At 41.1% G+C, this 19,342-nt stretch overlaps 1 protein-coding gene across 4 annotated transcripts in view; it reads right to left on the reverse strand.

Annotated features, from left to right (window-relative positions):
- LOC121440579 (5-hydroxytryptamine receptor 4) overlaps positions 1-19,342 on the reverse strand; it is a 166,195-nt gene that overhangs the window by 135,070 nt on the left and 11,783 nt on the right. For all 4 annotated transcript variants that reach the window (XM_041641331.1, XM_041641332.1, XM_041641333.1 and 1 more), the window contains exon 2: positions 11,766-11,838. In XM_041641331.1, the coding sequence (XP_041497265.1) occupies positions 11,766-11,791 (26 nt within the window). In that variant the 5' untranslated portion in view covers positions 11,792-11,838. The remainder of the gene's footprint in view (positions 1-11,765; positions 11,839-19,342) is intronic.

The following is a 19,342-nucleotide window of genomic DNA, read 5'->3' on the forward strand; positions in this document are numbered from 1 at the left end:
TGTGTGTGTGTGTGTGTTTGGGGATTATTGCAAAAGAGGGGATAGGAAGATGTACCAGCACAAGTAATAGAAAGTTTACTATGAGATTGTGTCTCCTAGAAATATCAGAGCCTACACTCTTGAAGTCTTACCGATATTTCAGCCTAAACAGGACCTGAACAAGGATGACAGCAATAGAAATGTTGATGTGTGTAGGGGAGCGCCTACAAGGCTTCAATCCTAGACAAAAAGCTACAGACAACTAAGGAACACAGAGGGGTAGACATAATCTTCCCCAGGAAGGGGAATACAGATTGGTTATCCAGTACCAAATGATCTGCCCTAGAAACATGCAAATAAATAGAGCTTCTTAAAAGGTTTTCTTTTTTCTTAAGAGGATTAACCTTTGTGTTTTTTTCTACTTTTATTCACACCTATGTGCTTAGGATAAGAAGCTGTTTCTATGGCTTCAGGCTGACTATCCAACCTATAAAACCTTTCAGTTAAGGAGAACTGACTAGCTGTTGTTCTTCTTTCTCAAACTAAGTGATGGAACCCATCTACAATAGCAACACAGAAAGAAATATGTCTTGTGCCAAAGTGGCTGAAGCGGAAAGACTGCTACCACTCTGAGGCTAGCCTGTGCTGCAGTGGTAAGTCCTGTCTCAAAAGCAAGCAAACAGACGAAAACACAAGATAAAATGAAATAAGAATAGGAAGGCAATATGCTTAAGGTTATAAACAGTAATCAGCCACACTTCTGATTCTCAAGATCCCTAGGGTGACTTTATTGTTTTGCAAAACTTCTGTCAATACTGCAATGATAAATTTTAGTTCAGTCTCAGAGCAAACTATCCAAACATTCCCTTTGGGAAAGAGATGCTCTGTACTAAAGTATTAAGTTGGCTTGAGCTCTTAGCTGCCATAGCTTGTTTAAAACTCACAGGAACTCACTGTACTATTTATTTTTCAAATATTTGGGCATTTTTTACATGATAGTCTTCACAGGCCATGAAGAAATTATTTACTCTGCAAAGAACTAAATTGGATTCTCACCATCAACGAGTATAGAAAGTAGAAGAATTTCCATAATTCTGATATCACCTATAGACTTGCTGTAGGTGGTTTGCACCCATAAGTATTCATCAAAGGCTAGCAGCTATCAGAAGGGTCAGGATCCTAATGTTTATATACTCCCTAATTATACAAAACATCCAGAAGCTTTGTAAGTTAGAGCAAGAGCAAGCCCTGAAACCTCAGAAAGGAAATGGCTCCATAAAAGGACAGTCTCCTTGCTCTCAGAACCTAAGAAGCCACCTTCTTCTTCCAGGAGTCAGAACAATCATTGGTCCTTTTAGGAATCAATTCCTATGTCATTCAGTTCATTATAAAGCAAATCTCTTAAGGTAATGTCCATTCACCAGGAATCTCCCTAAATCTGCCCCAAAGGTCAACTATCCTGGGCAGGGACAACTAGCTCCCTAGTGCTCCAGCAATCCAAACAGACTGTACCAGTTCTTTGTGCTGACATAAACTCTGCTTGCTTTTCTCCCCATTGTGTTCTTCCTTCTCCCAGGTCACTGCGGAGAGGGGAAATAAGTTGCCTTGGCAGTTTGGTCCTCAGTAAACCTTTCTTTCTACCCATGGAGTGATCTGGATAGGTAGTTTCACTGTACCCTCACTTAGAGCTATGTAAGAGGACCCCCAAGTTGTCCTCTGACCTCCACGTGTGGCCTTGTAACTGCACACACAACACACACACACATATACAAATAAATAAATAAATACATGCAACAAAAATCACTATAACTTTATACATCTCTTTACACACATTTCCTGGAAGTTATTATAAAAATGAGCAATCGTGGCACTCGAGACAAAGAGACTGGAAAATGTGAGTCTCGCTTCTCACAGCGAGAGTTTAGGATGCTTACAATAAGTATGCACCTGTATCTATTACTCTAGCACTGAGCAATCAGAGATGAGTAGTTGTATAAGTTTTCACCAGCACTGAAGTAGATAAAGCCATTGTACGCTGGGGGAGCAAGAGGGTGAGCAGATGAGAGAGGGAAAGGTTATTCCTTCAGTTCTTTAGAAATGCGAATAGAACTTGGCTCAAATGCTGGCTGATAAAATGGTAATTACTTACCAGGTGTTTATTCAGAAACCTGTTCTGATTCCTTACTTGAAAAAAATATCTTAAATTGAACAAATCCCATTTGCTAAAGGACAATAAATTAAATATCAAGGTGAAAGCATATGTCATAATATAGATCTGTAACTTTAGAGATAATTCTTTTTTTTTTTTTTTTTTTGGATTTTTTGAGACAGGGTTTCTCTGTGGCTTTGGAGCCTGTCCTGGAACTAGCTCTGTAGACCAGGCTGGTCTCGAACTCACAGAGATCCGCCTGCCTCTTTAGAGATAATTCTAACTAGTGTTTTCCCAAATTAAGTGCTCAAGTCAAAAGACCATGGGGCCAGACCAGCAGATCACAGACCCTCTGGCCACCGATATGCTGTGTAGTGCCTTAGGTAACAGAACAGTTCAGTTTCTTTCAAGTAAGAAGGAAGCACAGCCACTTGGGAAAACTGTCTCTCCTGCCCCCCACCGAGGGTTTTAGTCACTTTGTAAAAACCCATAACCAAACCATATCTGCTAAACCTTTGGTTTTGGAATCAAGACTAAAATGTCAAATGGTAGACCTTCCCAGCAACATAACTTCTACAGAACCAACTGTAAGACTCTATAGACTGGAGTGAGATCAATCTCTGGAACCCATGTGGTTAACGAAGCAATTGACTTCTACAAGTTGTCCTCTAACTTTCAGAGATGTGACTTTGGTAAAAATAAAGATCCCTTTTGGACTCAGCTGATTCATGTATAATACTGCAACCTATTAATAAAGACCGTCCAGTATTTTCAGAAGTGAGCTTATGCAAGTCACCTGTTTCACAGAATGACTACATCATGGCAAGCTGTTCTTATCAAATGCTCAAAGCATCGAGGATAGACCATTTTATATTTTAATGTTATTCTCTGGGACCCTTTTTTCAGATTTAGTTGTGGTTATATAACATTTTAATCTAAATTTATACACACATTAGGAAATAGTTTGTCTTTGAACAGTTGGAGAGAGATAATTTGAAATAAGCAGTGCTTTGGGCAACAAAGACTTGTATTTTAGTCTTGGGTAAATCACTATATATACGTGTGTGTGTGTGTGTGTGTGTGTGTGTGTGTGTGTGTAAACTGAGATATCAGAAAGAGTCCCTCACTCTTCTGAAACCCTTTTTATTTCTTTGGTGTTCTTTTGTGGAACTGCAAGGGGCTATTAGACATAAGTAGAACCCTAATAATTCAAATAATTCTGAGCATCAATTATGTGCTTCGCATATATGGACGTGTTTGTGTGTTTGTACATGTGTGTGCATGTGTGTAAGGTTAAATCTTTATTTTAATTATAACACATCACAGTTTGGTAATGTGGACAGTATGCAATGACTAAATAAGTTTAGTTAGCATTTTATTTTCATTATTCTTTCATATTTTATTGTCATATAATAAATATGCATCTATGCCTATTATGTACAAAGTTATAACAGCATTGAACAATGACACTTTTTGAGACACAGTGCAATACTTTAAGTTTTATGTTTCTTGAATCTCACATCACATTCTTACAAAGAAGGAAAAAGAAAAAAATAACCTAACCTGTCTGTAATACAGATGACCCTTCAATACAGACCACACTGTAATCCTATTAAGTACCGAGGTGAGTTTTACTGGGTGGGAAGTGAGGATAATTTAGATACATTTTTTGGCAAAATTAGTCATTACCTCTACCTCCCCAAGTTATTGATTTATGTAAGGCCATAAGAAACTATCTATATGCATGCTACTAGAATACGAGATTTCAATTAAAGATTGACAAGAGCTAGCAGGACTCCAGAAGAACCCACAAAGGGACAACAGGACATCAAGAGACTAGCAGCCAGTTCTGTAGGTGGCATGAAAGGCAGGCAGGAGGATGACTGTGAGTAGTGATTTGAAGGAATGTGGATTTTTCTTGTCTACAACACAAGCCCCATGCCTAGGGCTTGGGAAACATCACAGGAGAGGAGGTGAAAATATTTTAAGAGAAGAGGACCAGGATGTCTGCTGAGACACTGTCTTTTACATGTGACAGGAAAGCTGCACCCATGAAATTTTCCAACAACATGGTTGCCTGTTGACATGGCAACATGGATGGAGAAAATCTCACAAGGTCCCACTCCTAGATGCAGAGCCATAGGCAATTAATAACTGTTGAGAAAGGTAAAATGGGCCTTCCCGAGGGATAAGCCCTCACTTGGTTACTTGGGTCAGCCTTAAAAATATATACATATTTTTTTACACGTTCTTCTTGTTCTTTATTCAGCACTGTGCAAAGCATCGCATTTGCAGGTTGGAAAATTATGTGTATCTTTTCAAGACAATCCTCTCAAATTGACTAAAAGTATAGAATATAAACATAATGCCAAACCAGAACCAAAAAAGCTATGGAGAAACCCTGTCTCAAAAAAAAAATTATATATATATATATATATATATATATATATATATGAAGAACACTAAATGAACTCAGTAGAATATATTTATTTATTCATTAATTTATTTATATACATATATATCAATGACAATTAAAGAAAAGAAGTCATAAATTTGAGATGGAGTTTGAAAACATGGGGGGAGGCTAGAGGAAGGAGAAGGAAGGGAGGAAGTGAAAATACAGTACACATATAGAATATTTAAAATAATTTTTGCTCTGTCTGAGTCAAGGTACACTCTTATAGGCAGAAGGCAACTGGCCATTCATCGGCTACAGGCAAAGCTTGCCTTGGTGAGACACAAAGCACAGGAGGCTACAAGAACTCAGCTGGCAAATCAGACAAAATTCAAGATACTTCCAAGTGCCACCTGTTAGGAAAAATCCAGTTTCCTACCACAAGTCACAAAATAAGTGGGGACAGAGACTTTCTACGGTCAAAGAGACAGCTATAGATGGCGATGTTACTATCATCCCAGTCAACCTCAAACTCTGCAGCTGCACAGTCCAGAAGGAACCCAGGTCACATGATGAGGAGCTATGCCTATTCTTTCATGCCCTTATCTCATCCAGAGAGAGCTAGAGTATCGAAAACTGTATTTGTCAAAATTTCCTTGTCTGTGGATTTGTGGTTCTGTTTTCTAAATAAGAAGTTTAAAAATGGGAGACGAGATGGTGTGAAAAATATATTTTTCTCCTGTATCAGAAAATGTTTTCTGCAGAAAAAAAAAATGCTTTCAGAAGCAAGAACTGGTACATCAGCAGCACTTCTAGACCCATGGTGCTGGGTGACGGCACCTGCAGGAGACCCATGGCGCTGGGTGACGGCACCTGCAGGAGACCCATGGCGCTGGGTGACGGCAACTGCAGGAGACCCATGGCGCTGGGTGACGACACCTGCAGGAGACCCATGGCGCTGGGTGACGACACCTGCAGGAGACCCATGGCGCTGGGTGACGGCACCTGCAGGAGACCCATGGCGCTGGGTGACGGCACCTGCAGGAGACCCATGGCGCTGGGTGACGGCACCTGCAGGAGACCCATGGCGCTGGGTGACGGCACCTGCAGGAGACCCATGGCGCTGGGTGACGGCACCTGCAGGAGACCCATGGCGCTGGGTGACGGCACCTGCAGGAGACCCATGGTGCTGGGTGACAACATTTGTAGACAACTTGTAATTAAGTTCCTGAATGAAAGCTCCATTCTTTTTTCTTTTTTTTAATGGGGCCGACAACTTTATTCTTAGAATTGTTTATATGTGATCCTTCTACAACATGTGGTTCTCTAGAAAGATCTTGGCATAAAACAAATCTGTATTGGATCACATTCAAAATGATTTAGCCTCTGATGTATAAAATCCCATTCTTAAAAATATATATACCATTATATTGATTACATATAAATGAGAGATGGCCATATTGAATTCGGTATAAGACCAGGAATCAAAAGTACATGGGATTTCATCCTAGGTTCTCTAATTCCTGGACAAGAATGTGCCCAGGTTCTTGTGTACCTCACAATAAAGTAGAAGGGGTGCTGGATAGTGTACCAACGTCCAGTGCTTTCGTTCCCAATAAATCAGTAATTATTACAATCTTGAAGATTTTCTGTCCTCTTTGGAAGCCTTAGTTTCCATACCAGATAATAAATGTAATCAGAGGCAAATATTCAAAAATGTCAACAAATTATTAGTAAGGTCAATCAGTTAAGTAGAAAGTGAATTTAAGCAATCAAGAAATTATCAGTCCCAGGAGTTACAAACACCCACTTTTCATGATCTCGATGGTGACCCTGGACAAAACTCACACCATTTATTCCAAGTAGTCCGTGTCCAAGATGCAAGAAATGTGCAGGTTCTTTAACTTTGACAAAAGCTGCAAACTGAAGGCTTAGAGACTAAATAAACCTATTCAGGGCCATGCATCCAGTCACGGGGAAAGGTGAGACCCAAACCCACATGTGGATTGTTTCCATAAGCCACGTGACCCCAGCTGCTGCAGTGATCTACTGGGTGAGGAGCAGAAGCACTGTGGAACTCTGGAAAGCCCTCTGTCTACGGAGGAGGTATGTTAGCTGAAATCCACAGTAAGGAAATGCACACACCCCTTGCTGCCCTGCTGGTAATCTGTGATGCATGCTTTGCTTCAGGTTCCCTGGGCCCCTATTAAGCACAGAGATATTCAATACAGGGTGAGTTTCAACTCAAATTCACTGTGTCCCTCATCTAATCAAAAGAATTAATGGAAAACTCACCCCTTTGTCAGGTGGGCTGTAAAGCTGAGTATTATTCCCATCTACAGCAATATAAAAACAACGCCTTTGAAACCATACCCACTCAGTTTCTCCTTATATGCTAATGAATGTCACAGTTTCAGAGCCTGAGGAGAAATTTCTTGTACAACATTTCCCTGCCTTAACATTGCACCTGTTCCCAGCTCCAATTGCCAGGTTACAAACACGAATTAACCCTAGTTCTAAATTGATTCCATTACATATTGCTCAGTCCCTGGGGAGGACAATTTACATCTGTGAATTGCTTCAAGACTTTGAAACAGTTAGCATTAAAAATTCTAACTTCATCCCCAGACGTTTGTCAAGCTTAAGATATGTATTGTCATCACCACTAATAATCAGACCCCAAACCAACCTTTCTATTGACACAATTGTTACCCTTTCTTCATTTATAAAACTGGATAATTTCAATACATTTTGTAGTCACACTGATACCTAATGCAATGTCTTGAAGTAACAAACTGTAACTAAGCACACCACGACATTACGGCAACTGGTTGGTTAATTCCAAACCCAACCACTTATCTTTGTTATGGTTTTTAATTAATGTCATATGCTGTATGAAGCAAGACACTGTTTTTGTGTTTGGAATATACAACTTTTGGGCTTTGTCTCTCTGTTTTAATCAGCCTACGACGATGCAGGTGTGCTATCATGAAAGCAAATGAAGCCAAAGAGACCAAAAGGAGTTGGGAGGAAAAAAATGAATGCACATGAGAGCCCCAACACCTACGCACCCTTGCTTTTACCAATTGTAGGCTTGGCTCTCAGTGTTTTAGAACCCTAGCATAAGAAGGAGATTGCCACCATTTATGATTTTTCACTGCATAAGATGCTTTGTTGCTTGCTAATAGGAAACATTAATAAGAAAACACAGAAGCATTTTGAAGAGAAGAAACAGAATCCCAGATGAGGATGCTCTTATTGAAGAAGGAAGACGCTCCGGAGACTGCAGAGGCAGTAAAGAGAGAAGTTCAGAGATCCCAGCAGGTAAAGAGGTAAATTCAGGATGGCAAGAAGCTGCCAATACAAGAAAGCTAAGTAGAAAAGAAGACTACTTTTACTCAACGCCTGGGGTCATTGCTTCAAGACACACCAAAGCTTTCTTCTATCTACACAATGCTTCCCTGAATCCTGTGCTTTCTAGAACTAAGCATTCAGAGAATAAAGTCATGGAAAGCAGACACCTTTTACCTGTAACATGCAACAGGAAGAAAGAATGGAGACCTGGTTTGCTTTCAGGGGTCACACCTGAGTCGATGATAGGTATCAGTGGAAGCATATGCAGTTATACAAACGTTGAGTTCATGCTGTCTCTGAAGTGAAACAGCAATTCTTTAGAGACACATTGAATGTCTTCCCAGTCTTGCAGAGAAGGGAGAACCAGTGAGTTACCCTTCCTAACTCTAAGGAGAGCTAGGAAGAACAGCTGCTGTAAATTAGATATACTGCTTCCTTTTCCTCCAACCCTCCTCAGAAAAGAAGACAGCTGTCTACCCCAAAGCCCTAAAAAGAGACACAGGGGCCCAAACTCCTTGAATTCCGTATCAAATTGTTTAGAAAAAGCTGCAAGATGACCGTGAAACTTGTGAGACACTAGTTATGAAAGGAAGAAAAGGTCAGAACTTGCTCTCCAGTCCTGAGTCACTGCGGTGCTTCATCGTGACTCAGGCCACTCTACAACCCTGCTCTTATTGGAGAGCCTTCAGGAGAAAGCATCTGCACTGCAGTTCATGCCTCCACAATCAAGATCTAGTGTTTATCTTCTTATTCTTCTTATAATGCACAAAGAACGTGGCTCACTGCTTATCTCACTATAGGGCTTCTTCCACATTCCTCATGTCTTTGCCCATTTTAAAACATGGCCCTCTAACATTGTGGCCTTAACTTTTTAAACTTCATGATAGCTGGTCCCAAATTAGCTCTGATTATGTTTACCAGGGTTAGTACCCGAAGCTGCTAGCCGAGAACTCTGGCAGATAGATAATTGCAAAGACGAAGCCATAAAAGCAAATTCAGTTCGAGCAAATGAACAAAAGCTGAAGCAGTCAATGTGGTTTGACAAACTGGAAGACTTTGTATTTAGCTCTAAATTCAACCAAAGAGTTCTCCATCCCTTCATGTTTTGTGAGAGTTGATTAGATTAGGTTCCTCAATCTTAACCATCCATGAATGTGAGAATTATTTCTGAAATTTCTCCCAAGATGTTTGCGATGTCACCCCTCTCTGATTCTTTGGGGTGTTCATTCACTTTTCCAAACTATATTTCCATATTTACCCAGACAGAAATGTAACCGCAGATCTCTCTTTAGCTTACACACACACACACACACACACACACACACACACACACACCATAAACTTCTTGACCAAACCATTATAGGATAAAAGAAAACAGTATTTAATGACCCCAAGCATAAATAACCTTTATTTGTTAATTGATATACACTGTAAAGTAGATAATAATGATGTATATGATAATAATGATATGTAGCTCCTAGAATTGTTCAAGTATTAGATGGAGTGACACAAATCAACATTATAGCTCGCAATGATCTCATACATCCAACAATACAAACATTCCACACCCAATTTTCTGCAAGTTAATGTTGTTAAAAGATTGAGTCCTAGGAGACTTCAATACACATACCACTGTGAAGTGTGTGTGTGTGTGTGTGTGTGAGAGAGAGAGAAAGAGAGAGAGAGAGAGAGACAGAGACAGAGACAGAGACAGAGAGACAGAGACAGAGAGAGAGAGATCAGTGAGGGTATACATATCCACTAATATGTATATCTAATCTCAATGTCTGTTATAGCTGCAAGACCATCGGTTGTTAAGCCACTTCCCATCTGAGCACAGATGTTCTTTTGGTTCTATCTTTCTCTCCCCGTCACTGGTTTTCCTCTGTCAGAACAAGTAAAAGAATTCCTGTCTTGGGCCAGAACCTAGAACTTTCAGCACTCACCTCATTATGTATTTGTTTTCCATTTGAAGGCAGCAATTGGAAAGGGGTAAAATTTACTCTATCTAGTGACACCTAGAACATTCTAGAATATCATCATTTATACTGAACCATTGTGATTATTTACGTTAATTTATTAATAATAATTTTCTTTACAGAAACTCACTTTCAAATTTAAATATATTTATATAAAAGGAAATTCATTTTACTCTCTGTAATAAATAAAGATCACCTAAGTTCATTGTAAATTACTAATGACGTATGTATCACAATTTGGCAAGTGTGAGCCAAAATGTCCTTTTTTTATGGACACTCAGAGGCTGTACTGAGCAGGAAATGAATAGAAAGTCCATGACATTTGCCTGTTACTAATATTGTGGGTAGAGGGGGAGTGGGTAAGGACGAACATATGTTGATCGGATCCGGTTAGAAAACGGACTGAGAGAACAGTCCACAGACAACATTCTGGGGTGTGAGATCATCTTGAATCCCACACCATTGTTTCACAATAGCCCAGGAGAACAGCTAATGTTCACTTAATAGAATCATATTTTGCCATCCACAGCTAATGCTGCTATAAATAAATGTCTAAAAGCTAGCAACATAAGAGATCACGGTGTCTTAATTATCACCCCCAGTGGTGTGTTTTAACCAACTGACCCCATTTGATCCAACGTTGAGAACTTAAAGCTGTTTTGTAATGTTGTACTATCACTACTGCCCACTCTGAATTTTGGTTAACAACTGAAAACCGATGTCCTCTGTATCCTACTATGTTTTCCCTGCATAAATAAACTCACAAGCTTTGAGAGGAAAGTAAAACACACGCCAGTAGGTTTAAAACTCCACATGGAGTCTTAGAACGACATCAAACTACCTACTATTGGGTAAATAACAAAGTCCACCATATTTTCTACTGAGAGCGTAAATACAGTGTTGCTAAATTATCCCTTTTTCTATCTAGGTGGACTGGAACACAAGGCTATTTGAAATATGTATTCTACACTGATGACTGACTGGCTCATCAAGGCTCTTTAGTCAATACTCAGCAGGTGCCAGGGATGCTCTGCTCTATTGTGAGACACCCTCTCTGCCCTTCAGGAATTCCCTCATGGAATGACGGGGCAACTTTGGCAGATAGTGCACTCAAGTCAGAGAAAGCCAGAGGTCCTGTCAAGCCAGCTGTCAGAGTTTCTGCCACAGCAAACCAGAAGACAGACCCCTGGTTGACACCTGGAACATACTTCCCCATTGGTCTCATATGAAAGAGAAAAAGTATTGTTTCCTGGGATGTGACATTAGGATGCCTTCCAACTCTCAAGATTATCCCCGTGGGTAATCTTCACCCTCGAGTGCTGTAACAGCAGACCGCGTAAGCGGCCTTAAGTGCAACTTTCTTCGCACTGTTTGGTAACGCCAAATAAATCATAATACACCTCTAGGAAGAACATCCTATCCCCCAAGGCTTACAGAAAATTACAAGAACAACACCAGCAAAACCATTTAGGTTAACATAACTCCACACAGAACACTACAACTGGTATCAGATAACCACCATCTGATGCCCTGGGCTGAAAATGGAAGTAGGCCAACCAAGTCATGCAAGACAAAGCTACTTGAATTGACATCTAAAATTTAGCTACAGATAGACCATCTTTAGAGCATTGCTTCTGCTTAAATGCACCATTTTTCTTATTGCAAAAATGATTATGTACCTTTAACTGGTGTCTACTGATTCAAACATTAACAGCTAGGTTTTCATCATTTAAGCGTATAGTAACAAAGCACTAATAATCAAACAGTATACCGTACTCATGGTTTATTCACAAAACAGCTGAGAATATCCATTTTGGCTTTGCAATTCCACCACCACAACAGATTTGCAGAGGCTGCCTAGCACACAATCCCACAGTCAGCACACAATAAACTCAGAAATGTAGCATACCTCACATTTGCATCAAGTTTGTCCATTACAGGAAATGGGCATGAGTGTGCTGGATGTCAGTGCCCACAGGATCCTGCAAGGAAAATAAGACGTTAGGCAGGAAGGCAACGTGGAAAAATAAAGGTCTTCATTACAGGAAGAAAATGCCAAGCAAGTATTGCTTTCTATTGACTGGGATTTTCATTTTGTAGAATGATTTAATAACCAGTGCTATATCAAAGAACTACCAGCACACTGAGGTGGGGGGGGGGGCATGAGGCACTTTTGCTGAATGCTACAGAAAGATTCTGTTCCACTGATCTCCTGGGATGAAAGCATACAGGTTACTTCTCTTCACTCTGTACTAATCCACTTACTTGTTTTGCTTCGTTCTTCACAGAAACATAGCTTATTTCTATGATCTGTCTTAATACACTAACGAGTGAAAATAGGTAACTGCGCTGCTATAATTTAAACAGTATGTGGTCTAAAATGGTCAGGTATTTTTTTTACCTAAGAGGTCTTTCAGGTTTGTTACTTTTTATAAACAGCAAAAGTTGGGTATTTGATAATCCAGCAAATACTAACTTTCTGGCCAGAAACAGAAAATGTGTGCATGCACAGGCAAATATACTTTCTAGGGAGTCCAGGAATCAGACTCTCTATGTCTGTCGTCTGTCTGTCATCTGTGTGTGTTAGTGCAGGCTCACATTCATGTATGTGTGCATGCATGTAGAGGCCAGGGTTCGACGGTATGCAGCCTCCTCTATCACTCTGAAACTTGGATTTTTAGATTCTGTCCCTGAACCCGAAGTTCACCAGTTCGGCTAGACTGGCTAGCAAGAAAACATCCGGGATCCCCATCTCTGCCTTGCCCCAGACCAAACTGGCTTTTACGTGGGTGCCAGGGATCTGAACTCAGGTCCTCATGCTACTGTAGCAAATGTTTTAGTGACTGAGCATCTCCCTAACCCCAGTCCAGGAATCTTGAGTCTAGATATTCAGGACTCCAAGGCTCACTTGTCGTTTCTAGGCTAAGTAATCCTAGCATCCACGTAAAGAAAGTTAAATTTCTGATTACTGGGAGATCCTTGGATGGAGGCTTTCAGAAGCCCCTACACAACTCTCGCATAACCAAGTTAGTTCTGTTAACCTCCTATGAGAAAGAACCTTTAAGGTTTGCTTCCTATTTGTTCCACCACACGTTCAACTAGAGGATGCAAGGGACAGAGCCCAGCTGCCTCTCCAGGTTACCCTGGGCAATCGCCCTTTCCGTCCAGGCACCATCATCATTAACGTCTCAGAGCACGGGAGAGATCGTAAGAAAGCATGGCTGGGTTAGCTTCCAGCTCTGGTAGTCTGTAATTCCATCTGTGGCTTTTCTAATTGAATCTCCAGGTTTGTTTATCTGCATAAGAGAACCATGAAATTCAACCTAAGACTTTAGATGCCTTGGGTAGCATCAGGAAGAAAATGGTCAACCGTGAGAGGAGGGGAGGACATAGGGCAGGCCTTTTGCTTTTAGTATTTAGTATTTATTAGAATTTCTAAGTCTAACACAGACCTAGAATTTTTAGGGTTGTGGCAAGTGAAGGGAAGGCCCCACCTGCAGGATCCTAGGGCCTCAAATGCACAAATACACGCACAGCCTGAACCAACATCTCTCTGCCCACCATTACCTTCCATTTTGAAGTCAAGCCAAATAATATTTTATTTGAAATATACAAGTTCAAAGCCCTTACTATTGAGTAGCAGGGTCCCTCCTTTCTGTAAAACCATTCCTGGAGTGATCATATCTGTTCAGGTGGTATGTATGTTTGTGTGTGTGTGTGTGTGTGTGTGTGTGTGTGTGTAAGGTTCACTATAGGCACCCGAAGTTGATCTCCATTGTGGGCTATTCCCAGATTCTCATTGCCCACCTGACATCTCATGCAGGACGATTAAAAAACACTTCCAGTTGAACTCATCACTCCACCATTAAACTCAGTTACTCACAAGGAATTTCTTTTCCTCCATCCAATAGCCAAACCATCCATTCTGACCACTTGAAAACATCATCTTCATTCCTCTTTTCCTATCCCCCCCCCCCCTTGCTCAAAACCAGAATCACATTACCTGAAATCTCCGCCTCTCTCCCTAAACCACGACACTCTTGATTTGGTTTCCTTACTGACAGTCACTGTCACTTCCTCTCCCCTCTAGCATGTCAGTAATTTAAAAATATAAGTCACAAGTTGGACGGTGGTAGCACATGCCTTTAATCCCAGCACTTGGGCAGTAGAGGCAGGCAGATCTCTATGAGTTCAAGGCCAGCCTGTTCTACAGAGCGAGTGCCAGCATAGGCTACAAAGTTACAGAGAGAAAACCCTGTCTCTTAAAAAAAAAATGTAAGTCTCACAATTTCTTGTATGCATATGTTATAGTAGTGTGGTGATTTAAACGACCACTATAGACTCATATGTTTGACTGCTTGGTTCGCACTTAGTGGAACTATTTAGGAAGGGTTAAGAGCTGTCACCTTATTAGAAAGTGTGCTACTGGGGATGGGCTTTGAGTTTTCAAAAGCCCACACCAGGCCCCATCTATCTTATTTCTCTCTGCCTGAAACGTATTGATCAGATGTGAGCTTTCAGCTACCGCTTCAGTGCCAAGCCTGCCTAGCCGCTACCATTGACGTTCATGGACTAACCCTCTGAAACTGTAAGCAAAGCCCCAGTTGAACCCTTCCCTGGTATAAGTGGTCTTGGTTATGGTGTCTCCTCACAGCAGTAGAACAGAAACTAAGCTAAGTAGCTTCCAATCACTCACAGCGAAATCTAAACTGGTCGTCATAGCTAATCTGACTATACACACATGCGATCTGGCTTGAGCTTCCCTGCAAACTCAGCTTGTCCATCCTATTGCCCACACACTCGCAGCTGTGCCATTTCTCTTGAACATCAAAAGTAGACACCCCCCTTCCAAGAACTCTGCTTTGGTTTCCTCTTTGTGGATTCAACAAAAATTATTCTCTCACCTCAAATGTCACTTCCCCAGGAAGTCTTTTTTTCAACGTATAAAATCTCAGACCTCTTTTCCAGAAAATTCCTGTCCTCTACATTGTATTGGTTACTTTCTGGTACATGCATTTCTTCTAGTCAGCTGCATTCTCATCTGTGTTCTGTTTCTGTCATGTCAGCGCAAATTTCCATAAGTTGTTATCTTTTTTTTTATTAAATTTATTTATTTATTAAGGATTTCTGCCTCGTCCCCACAACCGCTTCCCATTTCCCTCCCCCTCCCCCGATCAAGTCCCCCCCCCCATCTGCTCGAAGAGCAATCAGGGTTCCCTGACCTGTGGGAAGCCCAAGGACTGCCCACCTCTATCCAGGTCTCGTAAGGTGAGCATTCAAACTGCCTAGGCTCCCACAAAGCCAGTACATGCAGTAGGATCAAAAACCCACTGCAATTGTTCTTGAATTCTCAGTATTCCTCATTGTCCGCTATGTTCAGCTAGTCCGGATTGCTCTGAAAAAGCATAAGTTGTTATCTTAACCACGCTCAAATCCTCAAAGCCTAGAAAGGTTCCCAGCACATTGCAGTCTCTCTGCAGACATGTCAGTCAAACTAAGTAATTCACTCACTGTACAAATGAGGAAATTGAGTTTTGGCAGTCTGCAACTTTCTCACTGTGGCGGGGCGGGAGGGCGGGCAGGATTTCACAGGAACATCCTTGAGTACAGCATTATAAGTAAAATGTAGCCAAAGTCAGGGTGGGGAGATGCTTAGCAGTTAAGGGCACAGGCTGCTCTTCCAGAGTCCGAGGTTCTGTTCCCAGAACTCACATGGCAACTCACAATTATCTGTAATATTAGTCTCAGGGGATCCAGTGCCCTCTCCTGGCTTCCACAGGCATAGTCACACACAAGGTGCATAAACATGTATGTAGGCAAGCAGTCATACACATAAAATAAAAGCAATTGCTTTAGTGGGTGAATCCATTTCATTTTAATTAGCTGCAATTAACTATGTAGTTATGAATGCCAGACACTGTTTCTTTTTCCTTCCATCTCTGAATCTTTATCTCCAGCTCCAGGTCAAAGAGTTTAATTTACTTTCTAAGTTACACAGCTAATGCATGGCAAACCTGGGAACAGAACACAAAACCATAAATTCCAGAACTCAAGGTTTATCTTGCATAGCCGTGATGATGAGACTATATGGGTATGATTTCTCTGACATCCCTAGGGGATGTCATCTCACAAAACTTCCTGTTTCTCTAGCTCTTAGAGTCTTTCTGGACCCTCTTTCTCAATGAACTCTGAGTGTTAGGTGCAGGAGTTTTGTTGTAGATATATTCATGTGAATGGGCCACCCTAACGCTGCATCTTGATTAGCATGGGTTTTTTGTAAAGGTCTCCATCTGGTAAGAGAACTTTCCTTTATGATGGATGAGGTCTACACTTATCTGTGTAATAAATATTTAGATATATAATGAATAAATTAAATTAATAAATACTTAGATATAAATATTTAGAGTGTAGTTAGGGATTATGCTGGTTTAGCAAACTGGTGGTTATAGATTCCAACCCAGATGGGAAATTCTCATATATAAACTGTATATATACACAAATAGACTTGCATGTATTAGAAGTACTAGGAATTTTGGTAGATAGTTCATATATGATTCTGTATGGCCTTTCCTACACACCCTTATTGTTATTTTACCCTCCTGACTCCTTCTCTATTTACCTCACTGCCTCCTCTCTAATCCCATCTCCCATTTTTACCAATTCCCCCCTTCAGATACCTGACACCCTACTATTCCCCTAGCTATTGCTCTCTAGGCCCACCCCCACAATGGTGTTGTTTTACTTTTTCTGGTTTCAAAGTTTACTGCTTTAAGTCAGTTTGAGTTAGAGTTCTGCCACAACTCAAAGAATCCTTAATAATACTCAAAAAATAAATAAATATTGCTCTGAGATGCAGATTAGAAGAGAAATCCGAGTAGCAAAAAAAAAATGATTGAAAGTTAAATAAAATTGAGTTTACATTTGAAAAATGTTATAATGCGAGGTGGAAACCACTTGTGTTTATAACAATGTTCAGTGTTGCATTTTGCTCATTGAAAATTAAAAGTGTGGCCATTATGCTAACCAGTGAGACAGTATCTATTCTGTTAACGGGGAAGGACACCAAGGCAAACTGAGGATGAGTGATCAGCACCTATTCTAGTTTGACTAATCAATTACACGCTGTAGTATTTTGTGCTGTTTGCTGAGAAAATTTAGTCAGAGCTATGAGCACATTAGTATCTCTTATTCAGAGAATTTCACTGTGTGGAGGGGGTGGGGGTGTGTGTGTGTGGTGTGGGTGTGTGATGAGTGTTTTTACTCACTACCCTTAGAATTCTGGCTTAACATACTTCAGAACTTTAATTACTACTTAACTAACTAACAACACAAACAGCCCCGAGTGTATGATATGGCCATACAAGTTGCATCACTTCTACAGAGCTGTGTCGCTTTGAGATTCATCCTCACTTTTCCCTCCTACCGCAAGCTAAGGGGTTGTTAATGACAGTTATGTTATATACTATCGCTTAATCTAAGAGAAATTGAGCTGTGCTCCCCATGTGAATCTCTTTCAGATAAACACCTGGTGATTGTTTCTACCAGAAAATGAGCCTGGTACGTTGGTGGGAGGTAGGTGGGGGATGAAGAGAAAGCCTAACAACCCTTTCTGTCATGTGAGGGACAGTGAGTGTCTCAGTATTCTCTCAGGAACCACAACAAGATGAGCCACGGGAATTACTCAAACACTGTATGTGTCATAAAAGAAAATGACAGGAACATACAACTCAGACTCTTTGGGGCTTATTTTCTTTGATGGACATGTCCACACACAATGCTGTTCCTGAAAGAGTAAGAGGGGAGGGGGACGAAGAATTCGTCTTTCTAGCCCTGCACACTGTTGATCTGAGGCTCAGTTTTCTGGCTTTTAAGTTTTTAAATGACCGAAGGTGTGAAAACCCACAAGGTAAGTGCACCTCAGAATGGCCTGAAATACTGCTAGGCAACTGTGGTTAAAGGTTAACAGAAAGTATGTGGTTGCATCTCTGTTATAAGAAATACGCACACTGGACTCACCTGCAATGACCCCCACCGATTGGAATGGAAGATCGATGTAGTCTGGTATGATGCCAACACCTGCCCACCTGCAGCTAAGTCATAACCTCAGCTTGATTGGCTGTGTCTTGTTTGCTTTCCCTGGGTTTGGTTACATGGATGGATATCCATGCATAACTGTGCTCAGATGGACCGCATTTCTTTATAGAATATGGCTACATGGGTTACATTTCTGCATCAAAGGTCATACTCGATATCTTTGTTTTGGACAAGTGTCAGGAATAAGTAAAACATTATGTATCTTAATAGCTAAATCAAGGCTACAAGCCTGGCATGCTACGAGCACTGGACAAAGGGGTTATGGGCTGTGTGTTCTCAGCCCTACCCTGCTGCTACTGACTCACTGTTCCTCTTTGTAGTAATAAGGGCGGCGGGGCTGCGTCCCCAGCACCCCGGCTGCCTGGCTAGCTTATGCCCGAAATAACAACACACAAACTGTATTCATTTAATCACCGCTTGGCCCATTTCTATCTAGCCTCTTCTAGGCTAATTCTCACATATTAATTTAGCCCATTTCTAATCATCTGTGTAGCGCCCCTAGGTGCGCTTACCGGGAAGATTCTAGCCTATGTCCATCCTGGGTCGGAGCTTCGTCGCGTGCATCTACCTGGGAGCTGGGAGCATGGTGTCTCTCTGAGGCGTCTGCTCCCGAGAGGAGAGCTGTGGAGTCTGACCTCACTTCCTCTTCCTCCCAGCGTTCTGTTCTGTTTACTCCTCCCACCTATCTTCTAACCAATGAGGGCCAAGCAGTTTCTTTTTATTTAACCAATGACCTTCCTCCATCACCTCTTAATCAAATCTATCAAGGGCTCAGTTTCCCCGGATGTGAAGTGGAAAGTCACAGATTATTGGGTAGGGTGAGAGCAAAAAAAAAAAAAAAAAAAATCAGAGAATTACAGACTCCAAACATGAAAGGAAACATACATACCATATCAAACATAGCCTACCCATCTTGTAGATAGAACTAAAAAATAAGAGTATGTATTTATAAGAGTTAACTGTTATAAAGTTGGGAGTGGTGGCGCACGCCTTTAATCCCAGCACTAGGGAGGCAGAGGCAAGCAGATCTCTGTGAGTTCGAGGCCAGCCTGGTCTACAAGAGCTAGTTGCAGGACAGGCTCCAAAGCTACAGAGAAACCCTGTCTCGAGACCCCCTCCCCCCAAAAAAAGAGTTCTTCACTCAAATGTGTGTTGCTGACCTCTTTGCCTCGATGGTCTAGCCTGCCACCAACCTTAAGCCACAGGGTAAATGGTCCTACCAGCGCCACCCCAACAACCTCCAAACAGCCATAAACTCTATGTTGGCTGTGATGTCCACTAGTCCCAACTCTTTTAAAGTAAAAACCGTGGTATAAAATAAGAATCATCTAAAGATACAATTGTGAAGTTTTCACTAAACAAGAAAAATTGTTCTCCTTAGCTATTTACTTG

This window comes from Microtus oregoni, unplaced genomic scaffold (genome assembly GCF_018167655.1).
Source record: "Microtus oregoni isolate MIOR12 unplaced genomic scaffold, Mior012 000069F_ref0000032, whole genome shotgun sequence".
Lineage (NCBI taxonomy): Eukaryota > Metazoa > Chordata > Mammalia > Rodentia > Cricetidae > Microtus > Microtus oregoni.